The following is a 24,427-nucleotide window of genomic DNA, read 5'->3' as shown; positions in this document are numbered from 1 at the left end:
TCCAGTCCAGGCAACATTCTTGTAAATCTCCTCTGCACCCTTTCCAGTGCAATCACATCTTTCCTGGAATGTGATGACCAGAACTGCACACAATACTCCAGCTGCGGTCTAACCAGTATTTTATACAGTTCAAGCATAATGTCCTTGCTCTTGTATTCTATGCCTCGACTAATAAAGGAAAATATTCCGTATGCCTTCTTAACCACCTTATTTACCTGGCCTGCTACCTTCAGGGATCTGTGGACCTGCACTCCAAGGTCCCTTTGTTCCTCTGCACTTTTCAGTGTCTTATCATTTAATGTGTATTCCTTTGCTTTGTTAGACCTCCCCAAATGTATTACCTCACAATTATCCGGATTGAACTCCATTTGCCGCTGTTCTGTCCACCTGACGAGTACATTGATATCTTCCTGCAGTCCGCAGCTTTTTTCTTCATTATCGATTACACAGCTTATTTTAGTGTCATCTGCAAACTTAATCATATCCCCAACATTCAAGTCCAAGTCATTGATATATACCACAAAAAGCAAGGGATCCAGCACTGAGCCCTGCGGAACCCCACTGGATACAGCCTTCCAGTCACAAAAACACCCATCAACCATTACCCTTTGCTTTCTGCCTCTGAGCCAATTTTGGATCCAACTTGCCACTTTGCCCTGGATCTCACGGGCTTTTACTCTTGTGACCAGTCTGCCATGTGGAACCTTATCGAAAGCTTTGCTAAAATCCATATACACTACATCATGCGCACTGCCCTCATCGAGCCTCCTGGTTACCTCCTCGAAAAATTCAATCAAATTAGTGAGACGTGACCTTCCCTTAACAAATCCATGCTGCCTGTCCTTAATTAATACATGTCTTTCCAAATGAAGATTTATCTTGTCCTTCAGGAATTTTTCCAATAATTTTCCCACCACTGATGTTAGGCTGACTGGCCTGTAATTACTCGGTCTATCCCTTTCTTCCTTTTTAGACAAAGGTACAACATTAGTAGTCCTCCAGTCATCTAGCACCATATCTGTGGCCAGAGAAGATTGGAAAATGATGGTCAGAGCTCTGCTATTTCCTCTTTTAGCCACTTAGTATTTAGCCACATCCCTGAACAGCCTGGGATACATTTCATCCGGACCTGGGGATTTATCCACTTTCAAAGCTGCTAAGCCCCTTAATACTTCCTCTCTCACTGTTTATCTCATCTAGTATTTCACATTCCTTCTCCCTCATTGCAAAGTCTGCATCGCACCTCTCATTGTGAAAACAGATGCAAAATATTCATTAAGAATCATACCCATGTCTTCTGCCTCCACACACAGATTTCCTTTATGGTCTCTAATAGGCCCCACTCTTTCTCTAGTTATCCTCTTGCTCTTAATGTATTTATAAAACATCTTTGGGTTTTCCCTGATTTTACTTGCCAACATTCTGTCATGCTCTCTCTTAGACCTTGTTTTTTTGGTGGTTCTCATATTCATCTCACTGGTTTCCTACAACTTCCTTTCTACCAGCTTTGTAAGGTTTGCTATTGCTTATTTTAATCTATTTCGGGTTAACTTTCTTAAAATGTGCTTGCTAGCTCTTGTTATGTACAGATGCTGCATGCTCACTAGTTAGTCGTTATTGGTTGTCCTCAACAGAAGTGCTATCCTGCTGCTGATTATGTTTAAGCTCTTTCTTCATTGCCTTGAGGTCCAAAACTTTTAAAGTTGTATACTTGACTATTGGTTTATCTCAAACCTCGTCAAATTTCTCATATTATGGTAGCTGTCAACCAAGGGAGCCACCTCTTCTATTCCATTAGTTATCTGGGTTACTTTTCATTACTACGTTGAGATATGAGTTTCCTTTCATAGCATTTTTAATACACTGGCTGGAATCGTCTCAGCCCTACGAGTATGGGTTTGGAGGCTGGCCCGCTGTCAAAATGGCCCTGATTGACAGCGGGTCAGGATCCTGCTCTGAACCCGCCTCTGTGAATTTCACAGCTGTCATATCTGCGTTCGGATAGCAGATCCGACAGCAAGCGGCGGGACAGGTAATTAACATATTTAAAAGGTATCTAAATTCTAGTTAAAAGGCTTAAAAGCAGGCACTTACAATTTTACCAACCTTTCGACAACTTTGCCATCCCTCTGGTTTCATGCCAGTAAGTGGAGTCGGGTTCTCAGTGACTTTCTATTGCTTTGGCTAGTTGACAGCTGCAGAAGTGGTATAAAAGCTACCATTTCACAGCTGTTCACTTTCAGAGAGAGGGATGGGTGGAGATGCAAAGTAAGTTGGTGTGAGTAAGGATGTGAAAGGGTAGAGTAGGGAAGGCAGAGTGATGGGTATAGGATGAGTTGCACAGCAGAATGAGGTTGTGTGTGGCTTTGCAGTAACTTTTTGGTGACCTACTGAGATCATTGAAAGGTTTACGCCACTGCAGCCAGCTCCCCCAGATGAAACCCTGCTTGTGCCCTCCTGTGCAATGTGCAACCAGGCTGCGTCACTCTCCTGGGGAGGTCTCTTCCATCCATTGGAATGGAAGAGAACCTCCCTGTGTGCTATGACTCCCTCCACTCCATAAGCATCTGGAGGGAGTCATGGGAGTGCCTGGGTGTAGCCGTGCGCCTTTGTGCACTATTTTCAGTTGCTCAATGCTGCAAAAGACTGACAGAACTGTCAAAAAAAAAGTTGGGCATGGTCCCTTTAAGGAAACCAGCTAATGACGTGTTATCAGACGACGTCATCAGACCCGCTTCCTGTTAATTGGCCGGGAAACCCGCAGGGCGGGCTTAACAAGCCCCAGCCGTGGAAGATTGAAGGGAGAGGGCGGGCTGCATTTCGGAGCGGGTTTTCCACGCTGCACTAGTGCCGCCCGCATCGAACTCGTCTCTGTTGGCGAAATCCTGGCCACTGGGTCAGAAAGCATTCATGAATGACTTGCATTTGCTCAGATTCTAGATCACTTGGTCATTCTGATGGAATTTTCTGAGGTCAATGAGACTTTGCACATAAGAGGCTTTTCGGAATATTGCAGGTGCATTGCTTGTGATTTTTCTTTTTGTCTAATAATGCGAATGGATGGAAAATCGTAGGCAGTGCACTCTTGATTTTCTGACATTTTCTGTTACCTGCCTTCACAATTTATATTGGGTTGTTAGTTATATTGCAGTTGGTAAACTCCCTGTTTGTATGACCTTTCTGTTACAGCACATATCTTTCTTGTCACTTCATAAAGTAACCTGATGTTTTTGTTTTGACCTGGTTTTACTCGGAGATATTTGGCAACTATTAATAAAGAAAGGGGAAAAAACTGTTAACCTTTTGAAAATGTTATATCAATTTTTTTTTTACGGAGGAAATGCAGTGTATAAATGTTTTTGAAAAGTCCAACTGCACACTCTAATTTTACTTCATAGTTCTCACTGGAATGGTTTCAGCACAAAATATTGAAATATTGTGCATCATTTTGTTCTGTATCATTTTTCCTCAATTCTACATATACTGAGAGATTCCGTCACCTTCTCTTTAACCAAACCCCTCCCATCTCCAAATGTTTTAAAGAAAAACAAGATAGCGAATAATTGACCAATTCATAGAGCTGAGATAGTGGACATTAAACTAAATAATTGGAATAATACACTACAATGATTTGATTTAAAAGCAAGTAAAAATGAGAGTTTTTGAATTAAACTCATATGACCATCCTTAATATGAGCTGTATAAGGCTTACAAAGTATGATGTCCAAGTAGGTTTATTATACATTTACCACCTCTTCTTAATTCCTCATTTGCAAATTGTCAGTTGAATTTGTTTTGAATAAGCATAGTGAGTAAATCGCAGCTCTTTATGAGGCAAGGCAGCAATTTTTATATTCAAAGGAGAATACTTGCTGATCTTGATACAACCTTATTTATTTATACCATTTCCTTTTGCTCATGCTAGAATTTTTTAGACTATGTCATCATCATCCACTTCCTACTCTCAGAAAAAACCCTTCCCCCAAGTCACTTACAGTTGCACTTTCAAGCAGCCTTTGGCCTTCCATTTGCTACGCTATATTTGTAGCTGTCTGTTATGTATGTAACTATGTAATACTTGCCACCAGAGGGCACGACTGTTGGATTCCTAATGGTCACCTGCACACATGTGCAGGGCCAGTATAAAAGGTTGGCTGCCATGTTGTTTATGCACTCTGGAGTTGAAATAAAGACGACTAAGGTCACACTAAGTTTAGCTCACAGAACTCGTGGAGTTCTTCTATACACAACACTGTCAATCTACTCAATTACTCCTTCACTTCCATCTTTGATGCCACTATCCTCCCTAAAACCTTTACCCTTTCTCATTCACTTTGTTCCACCTGGTATGGGCTCGCTCATTGAAACATAGAAACATAGAAAATAGGTGCAGGAGTAGGCCATTCGGCCCTTCGAGCCTGTACAACCATTCAATGAGATCATGGACGATCATTCCTTCAGTACCCCTTTCCTGCTTTCTCTCCATACCCCTTGATCCCTTTAGCTGTAAGGGCCATATCTAACTCCCTCTTGAATATATCCAATGAACTGGCATCAACAACTCTCTGCGGTAAGGAATTCCACAGGTTAACAACTCTCTGAGTGAAGAAGTTTCTCCTCATCTCAGTCCTAAATGGCCTGCCCCTTTTCCTAAGACTGTGTCCCCTGGTTCTGGACTTCCCCAACATCAGAAACATTCTTCCCGCATCTAACCTGTCCAGTCCCGTCAGAATCTTATACCTTTCTATGAGATCCCCCTCTCATCCTTCTAAACTCCAGTGAATACAGGCCCAGTTGATCCAGTCTCTCCTCATATGTCAGTCCAGCCATCCCTGGAATCAGTCTGGTGACCCTTTGCTGCACTCCCTCAATAGCAAGAACATCCTTCCTCAGATTAGGAGACCAAATCTGAACACAATATTCCAGGTGAGGCCTCACCAATATTCCAGGACCATCTTGGAGACCAAAGATAACCACCAGCTTTTTGGTACTACTGATTGTTTTTTTTAAACCCATCTCCCCTTCCTCTGCCACCCTCCTGCCAGTAAGTGTGAGGAACTCAGACATATTTGCACTAAGATTAAGGCCATCTGTTCAATTGCCTCTGCTACTTCTTATCCTTTCCCCTAGCCCTGGTCCCATGTCTTTTTTTGGTTTCCCTCGTGCCTTGTCCATGAGTTCCACCTTCTACCTCCTTGACCAATTCCACTAACCAACTTCCCTTCCTGGCCTCATGCTAGCTGACATCATAAATGATTCCTTCTTCTCAGGTATTGCCCCCTCCCTTTCAAATCCACCTTCATCCCCCTCAACCCCTCTCTCCTTAGAAACTAATGCCCCTCTTCAGTTTTTCTTTCCTCTCAATTCATTGAACATGTTGTAGCCTTCCAAGTCCATCCCCATCTTTCCTGCAACTCTGTTTAAATCTCTCCAATCAGGAGTCCACTCTTGCCGCAACACTGAAAAGGCAGTAACAAAATCAGAAATGACATCCACTGTGACCCTCCTTGACCTCTCGGCAACTTTTGACATGTTTGACCACACCATCCTCCTCCAACACTCTCCTTCATTGTCCAGCTCAGCGAGACTGCTCTTGCTTGGTTGCACTCTTGCCTATCTAATTGTTGCCAGAGCATCTCCAGCAATGTATTGTCTTCCACCCCCACACCGTTCCCCCTGGAGTCCCACATTAATTTATCCTTGGTCTCCTCATTTTCCTCATCTATATGCTGTCCCTTGGTGACATCATTCAATGACATGGATTGAGCTTCCACTTAGGCAGTGACCCGACTCTACCTCTTAATCACTACCCCAGACCCCTCCACTGCCTCTGTGCTGCCAGACTGCTGGTCTAACATCCAGTCTTAGATGAGCCACAATTTCCACTAGTTAAACATTGGGAAGACTAAAGCCATCGTCTTCGGCCCCTTACCACAAACTCCATAATCTTCCCACAAATTTCATTCCCTTCACCAGTTACTGTCTCTGGTTTAACCAGACTGTATTCAATCCTGGCATCTTATTTGACTCAGATCTGAGTTTCCAACCCCGTAGTCTCTCCGTCACAAAGACCTCCTAATTCCATATCTAAATATTGCCTGTCCCCTCTGTCTCAGTCCCATCATGCCTTTGTCACCTCCAGCTTCAATCATCCCAATGCTTACTTGGCTGGCTTCCCATCCTCCTCCTTGTATAAACTTCAACTTATCCAAACTCTGCTGCCTGTATCCTATACTCCCATCAAGTGGCACTAGTCCATCACCCTTATGTTCACTGTCCCACATTGGCTAATGGTCTCCCAACGCCTCAAATTTAAAATCCTCATCCTTTGGTTTAAATCCCTTCATGGCCTCGCCCCTCCCCATCTCTGTAATCTCCACCAGCAGTACAATCGCCTGGAATGTTCCGTCCCTCTGATTCTGGCCTCTGGTGCATCCCCCTTCCTTTGCCCTATCATTGGCAGCTGTCTCGGCCTCATTCTCTGCAATTCTCTCCCTAATCCGCTCTGCCTCTCCACCTACCTCCCCTCTTTTAAGATCCTCCTTAAAATTCACCTTTCATCAAGCTTTTGATCATCCCTTCTACCAAGCATTTGATCACCCCCTTCTTGGCTTGGCATCATTTTTTGCCTGATTATATCTCTGTGAAGCGCCTTGATGTTTTCCAACATTAAAGTTGCTATATTAATACAAATTGTATTTGTATGGCATAAAGTGCAGCTTTTTTTTGGTTTTATATTGCACATTGTTGCGTCCATGAAAAGACCTTTATGCAAGGAGTAAATCCTTGCTGTATCTCTTAATATTTAACCTGATAGATAAAAGACCATTGATACAGCATCTTTCATGATATCTTGTCCCAAATCACTTTACAGCCAATGAAGTACTTTTTGAAGTGTAGTCATTGTTACAATGTAGGAAATGCGGTAACTAATGTGCACCCAGCAGGGTTCCATAAATAGCAATGTGATGATGATGAAATAATCTGTTTTAGTGATATTGGTTGAGAGCTAAATATTGGCCAGGGCACTGAGGAAAACCCTCCTTGTGTCATGGAATCTTTTACATCCATCTAAGAGGGAAGGCAGGGCCTCAGTTTAACATTTCATCTGAAAGACGGCAGCTCCGACAATGTAGCATTCCCTCAGTACTGTACTGGAGTGTCGGTCTAGATTTTGTGCTGAAGTTTCTTGGGTTTGGATTTGAACTCCCAACCTTCGAACACATGGGCGAAATTGCCACCACTGAGCCACGAACAGATATCAGAATCATTTAAGTATTGAAATACGAGTGACTTTTAGCTACTTGAGGAACAATTACAAAACTGCACCATACTGTGTTTAGGTCATATTGGGACGCTTCAAGCCACTCAAATGACCCATGAAGCTACAATCCAGGATCTGGAGTCCCAGCACTGCAGGTTAAAGGAGAGGTTATCACATCTTGAAGAGGAAAGGAACATCTTGCAGAACAACAACCAGACATTGGATGAGCAACAGAGGCAGCAACTACTGGCTGTCGAGAAGGTTGTGTTTTTTTGTTTTTTTGTTTTTTTATTTTTAATTTCTGTCCCCAGTGTAATGGAACAGCAGAAAAAGAAATATAAATAATGTGAAGTTTTTGAAAGCAGAACAAATTACATAAAGTTCAAATTGATTGATGTTCTTTTCCTATGAGTTTTTTGAAATTGTCATTAGAAGTTCACCGTCCACCACATAGCAACATGTAACACATCATTTGCACTTGATTTGTTTTCTAAACTTTCAATTCCAACTGCTCCAAATGTATTTTTATATTCCTCGTCAGGAGGTTGCTAAGCATCTATAAGACTCAATTTTCCCCAAAGCTGTTTTTTGGCGTACTTGAAGAGTTACGCCCGTTTTTTTGGTACGGCAAAAAAAATTCATCCAAGTTTCCCTGTTTGAATTCTTCATTTTGGTGCCGCCTAGCCTGTCGTCTAGTTTTGGGAGTGGAGCCCAAGATCTGTGCCAAAAAGATTGGGTTGCCACGGTAACCAGGGACACAATGTGGGCTGAGGCTGGAAAGTGAAACATACAGCCAGCTCACAGCAAGCTGCACAAGCACATTGCAGCATCTTACCGAGCACATTAAACATTGCAGTAACTTGCCTCCATTAAATTATTAAAGCGTAATGACAAAAGTCTATTTGCCCCCCCCCCCCCCCCCCCCCCACTCCTGGTCCCTGCTCCTATCTCTGGCCAAATGGCCTCCCGGTCCCCGTTCCTATCCCTGGCCGAATGGCCCCCCGATGCCGGTCCCTGCACCTATCCCTGGCCGAATGGCCCCCCGATGCCGGTCCCTGCACCTATCCCGAGCCGAATGGCCTACCCCCCGCACCTATTCCTGGCCGAATAGCCTCCCAGTCCCTGTCCCCGCACCTATCCCAGGCCAAACGGCCTCCTCCCTCCCGGTTCTCGCACCTAACTATACCCGAAAAGGTTCACCCCCTCTCTCCCACTCTTTTCACCTCTCTCTTGCTGCTGTTCGGGCATCTGCTGCGCTGATTTATTTACCTGCGCCGATTTTCTTAACTAACCAGAAGGTTTTTCCACAGAGTCCTAAGAAGAATCAGAGTAAATCGGAGCTGGCCAAATTTGCTTAACTGTCCAGAATTGGTGCGGGTGGCAGGTTACGCACCCATGAAACAAAAAAAAACTAACTTAAAAAATTGTAACTAACTGGCGCACATTGATTGGGGAAACTTGTATTTTTGAAATGAGGCCAAAAAAAGCGGCATGCGTCCAAAAATTGGTGCAAATCACTGGGGAAAATTGAGCCCTATATAATCTGTCTCTGCCCCCAGTCTATTTGTAAAAAAAATACACTAGGCCCTGCACCCCACCACCCCTCAAGTTTGATTTCATGCTTCTGTGACTCTGTACATATCTCCTGTATGGAGATAGAATTATTGATACTTTGACAGATCCCCTCTCTCCCAAACCACAAACTTATCATTAAATTACCACATATCCTTAAGTGCTACATGCTATTATGTGGGGGATTGCATATGGTGAATTTCTAATAACAGCAGAGTTGTTCAGGGAGGTAAGTTGCAGAATGGGCATATAATTGGGGAATGAATTTCCAGCACAGATATTATATTTTGGTAAGAAAAATAAGGACGTCACATATTATTTGGAAAATTAGAATCTAAATGGGGTAGAAGATCAAAGGGATCTCTGAGTGCAAATAAACAAATCACTAAAAGTAGCGACGCAGGTTAATAAGGCCATAGAAAAGCCAACCAAGCACTCGGGTTTATTTCTAGAGGGATAGAATTGAAAAGTAGAGAAGTTATGCTAAACTTGTATTGAACCTTGGTTAGACCACACTTGGAGTACTGCGTACAATTCTGGTTGCCATATAAAAGGGATATAGAGGCACTGAAGAGGGAATTCTACAAGAATGATATCAGAAATGCAAGGTTATACTACACCTATTAGGAAAGGATGAACAGGCTGGGTCTCTTTTCTCTTGAAAAGAGAAGCCTGTGGATGACCTAATAGAGGTCTTTAAAATTATGCAAGTTTTTGATAGAGATGAGGGAATTCAGAAGAAACTTCTTTACCCAGAGAGTGGTGAGAATGTGGGATTTGCTAACACAGGGAGTGGTTGAAGCGAATAGTATAGATGTATTTAAGGGGAGGCTAGATAAGCATTTGACGGAGAAGGGAATAGAGGATTATGCTGATAGTTAGATGAGGATAGGTGGGAGGAGACTTGAGTGGAGCTTAAATGCTGGAATGGGCTGAATGGCCTGTTTCTGTGCTGTATATCCTATGTAAGTGTAGCCCAGCTGCTTCCTCAAGGAAAACGAGAATTGAAGGGTAAATGCCACATGGGATGTGGAAAAAAGAGCTTCTACAGGGAGAAAATTTAAAAATATTAAACAATAACAATTATTAGATTATAAATTGTTGGAATACAGTATATGTGTCTGTTAAAAGGACCTCTTAAGCCTTTGAGTTAGTAAAGTGACTAGTAAAGAAGTGTGAGAGATCAGTTATCAATGTGTTGAGGCAGGCGTTGTATCTGGAAAGATCTTAAAGCTATTTTCAAGTTGAAAAGGTCTCGCTGTTATTTTCCCATGAAATGTTTTTTGAAGATCTCCTACATGCTAATGGTTCTTAATTATAATATCTAGGTTTTTCAGTCTGTTCGTTGTTAAAGCATATTCTTACAAACGTAAAGGATTAGATTGATTTGTAAGCTAAAGTTACCATTTTTAGCAGATCACAAATTGCAAATTATGATTTGCTATGCGGTGTAAAACCTTTTTATAATCCTTGTGTTTTGCAGAGCCAAAAATCACGCTGTTTAATCTCTGACAGAAAAATGCTTACAAAGCTGATTAGTGAATAAAACTAAATACATGCATATATTGGCTGTCTTCTATGGTATCATACATGTGTCCTTGCAGTAAATTGGTCTGTCTGACTTTATATTAATATTGCTGTAAGTCCAATTAAATGTGAGAACTAGAGCAAAGAAAGCAGCAATGTTTGCACCTGGTTCCAGGCAGCCTCTGGAACAGCCTTTTTACAGGGCACTGGCCTCACTCTTCCTTATTAGAAATATTCCAGCCCTCCCCATTGTCAGGCCCTAGGCTTCCCCTTGTCTTGTGACCTCAGCCAGGCCGTTCTGTTTTCTTGGACTCGATGCTAGTGGAGTGCGCCTGCTTATGCTCAGCTTCCGGCACCCCAGATCATGTCCAGCTTTGCTCATAAGGAGAATAGATTCAGGATCTTTAATGGGTGTATGCAATAACAACTTGCACCTTTGAGCTGTGAGAGGCCAACTAAGTGAGATGCTGATGGAGTGAGTTTCTAATGAGAGAAGATAAGAGAGCAATTTTAGCCTATAAAAGGAGTTCAGTACAGAGCTAGAGTGGAGTTGAACCTATAATACCAGCCAGGTAGGCAGGTGAGAATTAGTTCACAAAAGTTAGGATCGAGCAGTAGGGTAGGGATGTGTGCATCATGTATGATATGGCATTTCCTGAACCCTCTTGGATATTTTGCACATTATGCATGCATTAATATTTTGTTGTTTGAGTAGAGGAGAGATTAAGAAGTATAGTGAAGAAGCAAAGCACTCTAAGTAAGCTCAATGGGAGGAATATGGAGAAATGTACCCTGTCAAATAAAAAGGAGATTGAGGACAAGGTTAGTGAAAGAACCCTCGCTCTTGGGTCCTGACCCCGCTCCTAGGTACCGACCTCAAGGTCTGATTAGGAGGGGGAAAATAAAGTATGAGAGTAAGCTTGCAGGGAACATAAAAACTGACTGAAAAACCTTCTATAAATATGTGAAGAGAAAAAGATTAGTGAAGACTAACGTAGGTCCTTTGCAGACAGAATCAGGTGAATTTATAATGGGGAACAAAGAAATGGCAGACCAATTGAACAAATACTTTGAATCTGTCTTCACTAAGGAAGACACAAATAACCTTCCGGAAATACTAGGGGTTCGAGGGTCTAGCGAAAAGAAGGAACTGAAGGAAATCCTTATTAGTCAGGAAATTGTGTTCGGGAAATTAATGGTATTGAAGGCCAATAAATCCCCAGGGCCTGATAGGCTGCATCCCAGAGTACTTAAGGAAGTGGCCCTGGAAATAGTGGATGTATTGGTGATCATTTTCCAACATTCTATTGACTCTGAATCAGTTCCTATGGACTGGAGGGTAGCTAATGTAACACCACTTTTTAAAAAAGGAGGGAGAGAGAAAACGGGGAATTATAGACCAGTTAGCCTGACATCGGTGGTGGGGAAAATGTTGGAATCAATTATTAAAAATGAAATAGCAGCACATTTGGAAAGCGGTGACAGGATCGGTCCAAGTCAGCATGGATTTATGAAGGGGAAATCATGCTTGACAAATCTTCTTGAATTTTTTGAGGATGTAACTAGTAGAGTGGACAAGGGAGAACCAGTGGATGTGGTGTATTTGGACTTTCAAAACACTTTTGACAAGGTCCCACACAAGAGATTAGTGTGCAAAATTAAAGCACATGGTATTGGGGGTAATGTATTGATGTGGATAGAGAACTGGTTGGCAGACAGGAAGCAGAGAGTCGGAATAAACGGGTCCTTTTCAGAATGGCAGGCAGTGACTAGTGGGGTGCCGCAAGGTTCAGTGCTGGGACCCCAGCTATTTACAATATACATCAATGATTTCAATGAAGGAATTGAGAGTAATATCTCCAAGTTTGCAGATGACATTAAGCTGGGTGGCGGTGTGAGCTGTGAGGAGGATGCTAAGAGACTGCAGGGTGACTTGACAGATTAGGCGAGTGGGCAAATGCATGGTAAATGCAGTATAATGTGAGGTTATCCACTTTGGTGGCAAAAACAGGAAGACAGAATATTATCTGAATGGTGACAGATTAGGAAAAGGGGAGGTGCAACGAGACCTGGGTGTCATGGTACATCAGTCATTGAAGTTTGGCATGCAGGTACAGTAGGCGGTGAAGAAGATAAATGGCATGTTGGCCTTCATAGCTAGAGGATTTGAGTATAGGAGCAGGGAGGTCTTACTGCAGTTGTACAGAGCCTTAGTGAGGCCACACCTTGAATATTGTGTTCAGTTTTGATCCCCTAATCTGAGGAAGGACGTTCTTGCTATTGAGGGAGTACAGCGAAGGTTCACCAGATTGATTCCTGAGATGCCAGGACTGACATATGAGGAGAGACTGGATCAACTGGGCTTGTATCCACTGGAGTTTAGAAGAATAAGAGGGGATCTCATAGAAACATATAAAATTCTGAAGGGATTGGACAGGTTAGAGGCAGGAAGAATGTTCCCGTTGCTGGGGAGTTCCAGAACCAGCGGTCACAGTCTAAGAATAAGGGGTAACCCATTTAGGACCGAGATGAGGAGAAATTTCTTCACTCAGAGTGGTTAACCTGTGGAATTCTCTACCGCAGAAAGTTGTTAAGGCCAGTTTGTTAGATATATTCAAAAGGGATTTAGATATGGCCCTTATGGCCAAAGGGATGGAGTGAAAGCAGGAAAGGGGTACTGAGGTTGTATGATCAGCCATGATCTTATTGAATGGTGGTGCAGGCTTGAGGGGCCGAATGGCCTGCTCCTGCACCTAATTTCTATGTTTCTCTGTTTCTATGTTTAACGCTGTGCTGCTATCGTTGCCCGGGAACTCATAGACGTTTCGACATAGACATCGTTGCATTAAGTGAGACTCGCCGGGCAGGGGAAGGCCAGCTCAAGGAACAAGGTGGTGGTCATACCTTCTTCTGGAAAGTTAAACCAGAAGAAGAATGCTGCCTCCATAGAGTAAGCTTCGCCATAAAAAATGAGCTAGTTGGACATCTCAGAGACTCCCCTTGCAGAATAAACGAACGTCTCATGACTCTTTGGCTCATCTAACCCGGAACCAGTGCGCTACGGTCATCATTGCGTACGTTCAACACTGGAAGCTACAGACGAGACCAAAGAATAATTTTACTTCAGCCTTGAACAATCCCTGTCCCGAGTCCCAATGGGCGATAAGCTGATCCTCCTTGGTGACTTTAACGCCAGAGTTGGAAAGGACACAGACCTTTGGGGAGGTGTGATTAGCAGAGAGGAGGTAGGGAAAACCAACTCCAATGGTACCCTCCTCCTGACGAAATGCTTAGAACATGGCCTTGTCATAACCAACACCTTGTTCCGTCAGAGAGACAAGTACAAGGCTTCATGGCAGCACCCTCGCTCCAAGCACTGGCATCTGCTAGACTACGTCATCGTCCGTGCGAGGGACCACAAGGATGTCCGCATCACCCGCGCCACAACAGGAGCAGACGACTGCAGGATGGACCACTGCCTAATCCGCTATGTCATCTCCATCAATTTAGCCCCAAAACAGCGGTGGCAACAGAAACTATGACGCAAGAAAACCAATGCTGGAGCACTCAAAGACTCTGCTAAGAAAGCCCTATTCAGCCAGCGCCTCACAACCAACCTGACAACTCCCAGTGATCCAGAGACGCAGAGTGTCCACAGCGCCTGGTCTGCCCTCAAGGCCTCCATAATTAGCACCTGTGAAGAGACATTTGGTTACTTGACCAGGAAATGAAGACTGGTTCGACAAGAATGACCAGGAGATCCAGGAGCTAATAAGCTGCAAGCGCAAGGCATTCTTGAACAGGAAACAGCAACACAACACGAGAGCAAGAAAGCAGCTCTATAGACGTCTGAAGGCCGAGGTCCAACAAAAAACTCACGACCTAAAGAACAGATGGTGGGTGGAGAAAGCATAGGAGTCCAGCAACTAGCTGACAACCACGACATGCGTGGATTCTTTAGCGCTGTCAGGACCAAGCACTCAAGGACCTACCCCACTGCGGGCCAAGAATGGAGAGGTACTCGTCAAGGACAGAGTGTGCCAGCTGGAAGGAGCACTTCGAAGATCTCCTTAACTGAGACTCTGTCTTCGACGTGAATGTCCTCGACTCCATCCTGCAGCAATGCTACCCGCCACCACCTCAGCACAACCCCAGCCCGGCATGAGGTTGAAAAGGTCATCCACCAACTGAAGAACAAAAAGACCTCCGGAGCAGATGGAATCCCCACCAAAGCACTAAAGCATGGCTGAGAAGCACCACTGGCATATATGAATACATGAACTCAATTCTCTTATTTGGAAGGAGGAGAGCATGCGAGGGGATCTCAGAGATGCCGTAATCATGATCATCTTCAAGAAAGGTGACAAGTCTGATTGCGTGAACTACAGAGGAGTTTCCGTCTGCCACAGGGAAAGTCATCGCAAGAATCCTCCTCAATCACTTTCGAGTGGCTGAAGAGCTCCTCCCAGAGTCGCAATGCGAATTCCGCCCACTAAGGGGCACAATGGACATGATCTTCACCGCACGTCAAATTCAAGAGAAATGCAGGGAAAGCACCAGCCTCTTTACATGGCCTGCTTTGACCTCACAAAGGTCTTCAACACTGTCAACCGTGAGGGATTATGGAGTGTCCTCAGATTTAGTTGCCCTCAAAAGTTTGTCATCATCCTCCGTCTGCTTCACGATGACATGCAAGCCCTGATCCGGACCAACGGATCCACCATAGACCCAATTCACGTACGGACTGGGGTCAAGCAAGGCTGTGATATCGCACCAATTCTCTTCTCGATCTTCCTTGCTGTAATACTCCATCTCACCCTCAGTAAGCTGGAGTGGAGCTAATCTAGAGAACAAACGGGAAATTGTTCAACCTCTGTCGCCTCCAGTCCAGATTGAAGGTCGTCATTGAATTACAGTATGCAGATGACGCTTGCGTCTGCGCACACTCGGAGGTCGAACACAAAACCATCGTCAACACCTTCACTGAAGCGTACGAGAGCATGGGCCTTGCACTAAACATGCATAAGACAAAGGTCCTCTACAACCTGCCCCGCCACACAGTACTACCTCCCGATTATCAAAATCCACGACGAGGCCTTGGACAACGTGGACCATTTTACATACCTCTGGAACCTACTGTCAACAAGGGCAGACGTTAATGACTAAGTCCAACACGGCCTTCAGTGTGCCAGTGCAGTCTTCGGTTGCCTGAGGAAGAGAGTGTTTGAAGACCAGGACCTCAAACCTGGCACCAAGCCCATGGTCTACAGAGCAGTAGTGATACCCACCCTCCTATATGCTTCAGAGTCATGGACCATGTACAGCAGGCGCCTCAAAGTACTAGAAAAATACCGCCAATGCTGTCTCCGCAAGATCCTGCAAACCCGTTGGTAGGATAGGCGCACCAACGTTGGTGCTCTTGCTCAGGCCAATATCCCCAGCATCGAAGCATTGACCACGCTTGATCAGCTCCAATGGACAGGCCACATCATTTGCATGCCCGATACGAGACTCCCAAAACAAGTGCTCTACTCTGAGCTCTGACACGGCAAGTGAGCCCCAGGTGCACAGAGGAAACGCTTCAAGGACATCCTCAAAGCCTTCTTGAAAAAGTGCAACATCCCCACCGACACCTGGGAATTCCTGGCCCAAGACCGCTCAAAGTGGAGGAGAAGCATCCGGGAAGGCACCGAACACTTCAAGTCTCTTCACCGGAAGTCATCAGTCACCTGGACTCATCAGTCACCTGAGAACTTATATTAGTGTGGAAGCAAGTCATCCTCTACTCTGAGGGACTGCCTAAGAAGAAGAGTGAAATAAATTATTTTTTAAAAAGAGAAAGGTGAATTAACGAGTTTGAAGCCATCAGGGTGGCAGTAAATATGTGAAAGTGCAAAGCAGTAAAATTAAAGTCGGGGAATGGAAGGCACTAATTAGAATGGAGGGGCATGTTGTTGTAACCTTGATGGAAACTTAGCATGAGCTATGATAATGCCAAGAACAAAATATTTTGAGCTATAAAATGTTCCTTCTCTTGGAGAGATTGAGAAGGAAAAAAGGAGAAGAGTTGCCTTTTTAATTAAGGACATGATTACAATCATAGAAGGAAAGTTCTCATTGGTATATTTCTAAATCAATATGCTGCATTTCTAGTAAGAGAGGACACATTTCTAACTCTGGTTCTGGCTAACAAAGCAGGAGAAGTAAGCAACCTGAGATAGGGGAGGACATTTGGCAAATAGTGATCTGAACCTAATTAGGTTCAATCTGAAAATGGAAGAAAAGTTAAAGCTGGAAATTAAATATCTTCAGTGGGATGAAAGGGGATCTAACCCACATTAATTGTTTGGAAAAACTGACGAGTCAAATAGCAGACTGGCAAAGGGGAATATTTAAATACAAGATGGATGACATATAGGTTAAATACATTCTGATCAGGAATAGAGAATATGCCAAAACTTGGGATTCTACAAATAAGTTCTTAAAGCAAATACAAGGTTTAAATAGAGGCATATGATAAATACTGGACTGGGAAAAGGCCATTTTGGTCTACTCAGCTGGTCCCAGTGTCCAGGAAGTATTCCGTGATACCAGTCATAATCTCTAACAAATCATTCTCCAGGTACATAGTCCATATAGTCACCACACTCTGCATCAAATAATTAAATCTAAATAATCTTTTCATCCTTCTTCAAAGTTTGAGGCCTTAAGAGGGGCTGTATAGAAACGGACAGTGATAGAATAAAGTTGTTTTTGACGGTTGTTAGTTAGGTAACTTCAGTGCTGTAATATCAAACAATAATTAATAATAAGCCATCAAAGAAAATGGAGGAAATTGATAAGGAAATAGTTAGAACAAATAATGGAAGCATATGAGCACTGACTGATTTTGTCCTCCCTAATCTTGGGGCATTGAGAGCCCTCCTTCTGACCTGACTGAGATCAGCTAACACAACATAGACTGGGGATCATGCATGAAACTTTTTTTATCCCTGAATACCACCACAAGAAATATGTTTTTTTTATGTCATTCAGCCATTTTGTTTTTATTGCATAACAGTAGTGACTAAATTTAAAGGATTGATGGTAGGTGGCAATGAACGAGAAGGGAAATGTTATTTATTGTGTTCAGCCGAACAAGAGGGAGTTTGCCATAAATATTTGACTTGGATCAATAGAAATCATTTATTCCATTATTGTCATTAGATTTCAGGTGTGTTTATTTTATTTTTCTTCTTGAAGGAATAGTGTAAGGACATTATTTTCAATTGCCCTTTAATCTTAAATTTATGTCCTAATTGTATAAAGAATTGATTTTCAACACCATAGAGACCAATCATTATAGGTCTTTCCTTGCTGCAGGGAGCCCCTCCGGTACAGGTAGATTATGGAGCTGCTTGACAGAACATCTTTGACCTTTACTCTGGTCTAATTTGTGTCAGAGAAAATTGCACTAAGTTATTGCAGTGTTGTTCTTGCATAGCTGTCTGAACTGTTTGCAGATCTCCACCTCATTCTCTTTACTGTTTGGTGGCCTGTAATGCACACCAAGAATTGTACTATTACCCTTCCTATTTCTTAACAGCAGCCAAATAGATTATATCTTAACACAGCCACTGACGATTGCCACCCTTGAAGTATTGTTCTTCAACCTAGTGCCAAACTCCTTCCACTCTGCAAGACTTGAAATGTGCCATTTTTGTCATTGAATAAACCCTTCCTTTGTAATTGCAGGCCTTAAATGAAGAAAAACAAATGCAAAAACAATATTATGAAGATGAGATAACAAATCTGCACCATAAACTTGAAGAGGAAACCAGATATTTAAGAGAGACCTATAGGAAGAGTACTGAGGAGTTATCTCAAAAACATCAAGCTGCATTAGAATCTGTTCAAGGAACAAATGAGAGGGAAAAGAAAAAGTTGCAATTGGTTAGTGGAAACTATTGTGATCTACAATAAACTGCAAGTGCTAATCATAGCATGTTGTATTACCAAAAGGATGTTACTGTTAATTGAAGGTTGTGTATTTTTAATGGTCAAATCTCAGTGAAATTGTAAAGTGTGGGTTATTGTATATTTCCTAGAGAATCGAGCTAAATAAGGTCAATTTGTGTTTGTGTTTGCAAGAGGAGGTTAAAGTTCAAATGAAATTTGAGCTCACTAGGTCTCCTGGTTTTAAAATTTAATTAAATCTACTTTACATGGAAGATTATTGTCTTTATTCCTTGCCTTGTTTAGTCCAGTTGATTGACGTTGCAAGATGCAGTCAGTCTCCATTCACATTTGTCCTCTGATTATTTTTTAATCTCCTGAAACAATTCCAAATCTTCATGTATCTGGAAAAATGTTTTATCCCACATTTAGCCTTCCTAATTTGCTATTAAAAGGATTCACTGTATTTGCAAACTTATTCTAAAAGTTGACCATTCAAGTTTGGGCACAGTAATAGTATATTGAAATAAAAACAGAAAATGCAGGTCAAGCAGCATCTGTGGAGAGAGAAACAGAGTTAACATTTCTGGTCGATAACCTTTCGTCACTTTGCTTTTGTAATATATTGAAATGGATAAAGCCATTTCCCATTGGTATGATCTAAATATACCCACTTACAGGAAGAACGTTCTTTAATGCAGGTGAATGTAAGATAATGTATATTAAAATAAGAGCAAACATGTACATGTATTTTGTGCAAGCAATATGAAAGGTGATCATTAGCAATGATGGAGAAAGAACAATATTTAATTCACTAATCATTCACTAATCAAAGTGAAGGTGATAAAATAATCACCAAGTGTGCATTTGCCGACAAGTTGAAAGAAGCTTTTCAAATGTTGGACAGATCACTGGTGAGACCACACTGAGATTAAATTTGGGGATCTAGTATGCAGAACTTTCAGGAGATTAAATGGATAGAGCACAATGCTTTGACCATACATAGCCCATTGTGAATGGTCTGTGGAATGAATGAGCTTAATGGGCTGAATAACATTTGATTCATACTGAGTTATTTTGTATTCCTCCAACTTTGAATTCTAATGTTATCACTCTCAACCAAAATGTTGCATAAAAAATTGTAATGTGCAACTAAAATTGCTTCATTGACCATACATTGACCTGTACAATATTGAAAATCAAGATTATTTCAATTACTGTGAGATAATGAGTATATTGAGGCTATAATATTGTCATATATTCTGTTTTGCACTAACTTATTTGGCCCATAAAATGTGTGGGCCCATGATCCCAGCAATTATGCCAGGATCGAGCTCGCTGGTGACCTGATGTTGACCCTGCCATAGTTTGATGGATCAATGGGAAATAACATCATTTGAATAGGGCCTGTCAGGCATCCCTGCCACTATGGATGCATCTAGGGTGTGCATCTTGCCCGACAGGCATTTTGCTAGTTCTGGGGGATACCTAGTTGACTTTCCTTGCTCCTCGACTTCCCCAAAAAAATTGCATTATACCCAGTGGCCCTATTTGTAAAGAGGTTGCAGTTAAATACATTTTTTAAAGAAAAATTTAGACTTTCAATCTTCATATTTTGAGGCCATGATCCTGGCCTGGACCCGTATTTGGCGGGGGGCGTGGGCTGGTGGTGGGGAAATCACCCTTCAGTTCTCTGTTGCACCAGATCTATCTAAGGTTCAGGAATGCTGTAATTTCTGATGTTGGGTGTCCCCACCTCTGCTTCGGCCCTTCCCCTGTGCCACCAGCCTTATAAGAATATAAGAAATAGGAGCAGGAGTAGGCCATGCGGCCCCTCGAGCCTGCTCTGCCATTTAATACGATCATGGCTGATCCGATCATGGACTCGGGTCCACTTCCCTGCCCACTCCCCATAACCCCTATCCCCTTATCGGTTAAGAAACTGTCTATCTCTGTCTTAAATTTATTCAATGACCCAACTTCCACAGCTCTCTGAGGCAGCGAATTCCACAGATTTACAACACTCTGAGAAGAAATTCCTCCTCATTTCATTTTTAAATGGGCAGCCCCTTATTCTAGGATTATGCCCCATAGTTCTAGTCTCCCCTATCAGTGGAAACATCCTCTCTGCATCCACCTTGTCAAGCCCCCTAATAATCTTATACGTTTCGATAAGATCACCTCTCATTCTAAACTCCAGTGAGTAGAGGCCCAACTTACTCAACCTTTCCTCATAAGTCAACCCCCTCATCTCCAGAATCAACCTAGTGAACCTTCTCTGAACTGCCTCCAAAGGAAGGATATCCTTTCTTAAATATGGAAACCAAAACTGTACGCAGCATTCCAGGTATGGCCTCGCCAATACCTTGTATAATTGTAGCAAGACTTCCCTGCTTTTATACCTCATCCCCTTTGCAATAAAGGCCAAGATTCCATTGGCCTTTCTGATCACTTGCTGTACCTGCATACTAACCTTTTGTGTTTCATGCACAAGTACCCCCAGGTCTTGCTGTACTGTAGCACTTTGCAATTTTTCTCCATTTGGGATGAGGTTCCACCAATTGGAATGCCCTACAGAAAAATCTGTGCAAGGCTGTGACCTTGGCCTGGATTTTCGAAAAGTTTGCGACCGGGTTTTTGCCACGATTTGTCCCTCCGCGGTGCAAACCCGGTCTCAAAGCCCGGCCTGGATCCTTGGTTACCTGGTTGCGGCGGCGATGGGAAGTACTGCCGGGGAGAGCTGCACCGGATGTGTAATGACGCGGATTGCGTTACGGTCCGAGTTTCGGCACTTTCCCGACCCGTACGCAGCGCCCAGAATAGCGACAGGTAAATGCAGCCCTGCCAGCAGCGGTAAGTTGGTAAACCTGCATAAAAGCTAAGTTTTTATTTAAAAACTTTTTTTGCAGCGATTAGGTAGTTAAGGATCTTGGTAATGTTTTTGGAATATTTTTTTGAATTTCTTTTCCCCCCCTACCAAGGCCTCCCTCGCAGCGCAAACAACCGACACTAAAGTTGTTGAAACTTGCGTTTTGCGCCGCAAATAATTGTACGCCTTCCTTTGCAATGCGCTCCCAAAGGCCGAAAGTTTGGCCTAAAATCGGTAGCACAGCGAAAACGGTAATCCAGCCCCTTCTGTTTTAATTTTCTAGCTCTTCCACTGCACTCCTGTTGAAACTGTGGTGGAGGTGCACTGGAAGAGCTGAGGAGATTTGGCCCTATGGAACCAGCATAAGCTTAATATACTGTCCAAAATATAAGCCCAGGAAAATTGAGGAAGAAGGTAAATATATGTTTCTTTCTGTTTAAAACATGTTCGGTAACTTGGGTTAGATTATAAAAGAAAAAAAATAAGTTTACCATTTTTTTTTGAGAGAGAATTGGGGAAATAAGGTGAATAGTGTAAGCAAATTAAAGTGTTTAATTTTTAACTACAATTGTGTTTTTATGTTTGTATTTTAATTCTGTAGTTAATATAGTGATGAAGCTTTCCTGGTGTTTGAACAGGTTTATAATGTTTATTGTAGTGTCACAGTGCATGAGCTGAAAACAAAAAGAAAAGTTAGTTTAGGGAAGCAGGACCTTTTAGCCTAAGGTTAAGATAATGGGCCCAAGTTTCGAGCCGCGCCTAGAACGGTGCATTCCTGACCTGGACGCCCGTTTTTCGCGCCACAAAGTGCGCCTTAAAAAAACCTCCGTATTCTCCACCTCCCTGCAGGTCCTCTGGCCCTCGGTGCAGCGCAGCAGGAGCTGTGAGGGGGCGGAGCCAGGTCCCTGCGCTGAAAACAGTGCCGGGACCTCTGCACATGCGCGCCACAGTGGGCACACAAGTGCAGTAGCTCCAGGCGCCCAAAACTGTGTGGGAGGGGCCCGAAGCACGCAGCCCCTAGCCCTGGCCGAATGGCCTCACTGGGGCTGCATGAATAAGGCTCCTGCCACGGCCAGCTCCTGCTTCCTCCCGACCCGACCCGACTCGACTCCCGCTCCCCCCCACCCCTCGCCCCCGGACCGGACCCGACACCCCCCCCCCCCCCCCCGCCCCCGGACCGGACCCGGCACCTGCTCCGCCCCCCTGCCTGCCTCCGGACTGGATCCAACCTGACCTCCCTCCCCCCGACCTGACCTCCCTCCCCCCGAACCAAACCGACCTCCCTCCCACCACCCCCCCGACCCGACCCAATGCCACCTACCTGTAAATCTGGTGCTGGGGACGGGCCTTGCCCGGGCCCAGCCCGTTCAGCCTCCCTCCCCCTTCTCCTTTCCCCCCCCCCCGATCTCCTTTCCCCCTCCCCCAATCTCCTTCCCCCCTCCCCCAATCTCCTTCCCCCCCCAATCCCCTTCCCTCCCCCTTCTCTCCCCTTCCCTCCCCCTTCCCTCCCCCTTCCCCCCCCTCTTCCCTCCTCCTTCCCTCCTCCCCCTCCCCCTTCCCCCCTTTCCCTTCCCTTCCCCCTTCCCTTCCCTTCCCCCTTCCCTTCCCTTCCCCTTCCCTTCCCTTCCCTTCCCCCTTCCCTTCCCTTCCCTTCCCTTCCCCCTTCCCTTCCCCCTTCCCTTCCCCCTTCCCTTCCCTTCCCCCTTCCCTTCCCTTCCCCCTTCCCTTCCCCCTTCCCTTCCCTTCCCCCTTCCCTTCCCTTCCCCCTTCCCTTCCCCCTTCCCTTCCCTTCCCCCTTCCCTTCCCCCTTCCCTTCCCTTCCCCCTTCCCTTCCCCCTTCCCTTCCCTTCCCTTCCCTTCCCCCTTCCCTTCCCTTCCCCTTCCCTTCCCTTCCCCCTTCCCTTCCCTTCCCCCTTCCCTTCCCCCTTCCCTTCCCCCTTCCCTTCCCCCTTCCCTTCCCCCTTCCCTTCCCCCTTCCCCCTTCCCTTCCCCCTTCCCCCTTCCCTTCCCCCTTCCCCCTTCCCTTCCCCCTTCCCTTCCCCCTTCCCCCTTCCCTTCCCCCTTCCCTTCCCCCTTCCCCCTTCCCTTCCCCCTTCCCCCTTCCCTTCCCCCTTCCCCCTTCCCTTCCCCCTTCCCCCTTCCCTTCCCTTCCCCCTTCCCTTCCCTTCCCCCTTCCCTTCCCTTTTCCCTTCCCCCTTCCCTTCCCTTCCACCTTCCCTTCCCTTCCCTTCCCCCTTCCCTTCCCTTCCCCCTTCCCTTCCCCTTCCCTTCCCTTTTCCCTTCCCCCTTCCCTTCCACCTTCCCTTCCCTTCCCTTCCCCCTTCCCTTCCCTTCCCCCTTCCCTTCCCTTCCCTTCCCCCTTCCCTTCCCTTCCCCCTTCCCTTCCCTTCCCCCTTCCCTTCCCTTCCCCCTTCCCTTCCCTTCCCCCTTCCCTTCCCTTCCCTTTTCCCTTCCCTTTTCCCTTCCCCCTTCCCTTCCCCCTTTTCTCCCCCATCTCCCCCTTCCCCTCCCCTCGCTGTCAGAAACACAGACACTGACAGACAGGGAGAGACACACAGAGAGATAGAGACACATTGAGGGGGGCATCCCAGCATGCTGTTGGAGGGCTCCCGGTGCTGCAGTCAGTAAGTAGAAAATGTTTTATTTATTGATTTATTATTGATGATGGCTCTTTATTTGTAAAACTGAAGTGTTTAATGTTTGTAAACTTCCCTTTAAACACCCCCCCCCCCCACCATTCCCTACGCCTGATTTGTAACCTGCGCCTGATTTTTTAAAGTGTAGACAAGGTTTTTTCAAGCGTACAAAAATCTTCACTTACTCCATTCTAAGTTAGTTTGGAGTACGTTTTCACTGTGGAAACTTTGAAATCAGGCGTCAGTGGCTGGACACGCCCCCCCTTTGAAAAAAAAATTCTGTTCCAAAGTGAAACTGTTCTACCTGACTAGAACTTCAGAAAACTAAATGTGGAGAATTCCGATTTCTAAGATACTCCGTTCTACACTAGTTGCTCCTAAAAATCAGGAGCAAATCATGTGGAAACTTGGGGCCAATATAACTAAAGTATGACGTATGGATTATATTTCTTCATACTCTAAACTAAATAAAAGTTTGGGTAGGTCATCAGAATTCACTGAAATGTACCCTGAAAATAACTATTTTGAAAGCCAAAATTAGAAGGATATGTATTTGCATGAAGTAATAGTAACATTTGCATTTATTCATTTAAGAATATTAATTTCTGTAACTGTACCCCACCC

General features: G+C 44.3%; 1 protein-coding gene across 1 annotated transcript in view; it reads left to right on the top strand.

The window, feature by feature from the left end:
* Positions 1 to 24,427, top strand: part of LOC139242554 (protein FAM184A-like) — a 36,599-nt gene that overhangs the window by 9,456 nt on the left and 2,716 nt on the right. Inside the window, exons 3-4 of the mRNA XM_070870413.1 lie at positions 7,344 to 7,525; positions 18,098 to 18,295. Coding sequence (XP_070726514.1) covers positions 7,344 to 7,525; positions 18,098 to 18,295 — 380 coding nt within the window. The remainder of the gene's footprint in view (positions 1 to 7,343; positions 7,526 to 18,097; positions 18,296 to 24,427) is intronic.

Source organism: Pristiophorus japonicus, unplaced genomic scaffold (assembly GCF_044704955.1).
Source record: "Pristiophorus japonicus isolate sPriJap1 unplaced genomic scaffold, sPriJap1.hap1 HAP1_SCAFFOLD_1370, whole genome shotgun sequence".
In the NCBI taxonomy this organism is placed as follows: Eukaryota; Metazoa; Chordata; class Chondrichthyes; family Pristiophoridae; genus Pristiophorus; species Pristiophorus japonicus.
This window is presented reverse-complemented; position numbering and strand designations above follow the sequence as displayed.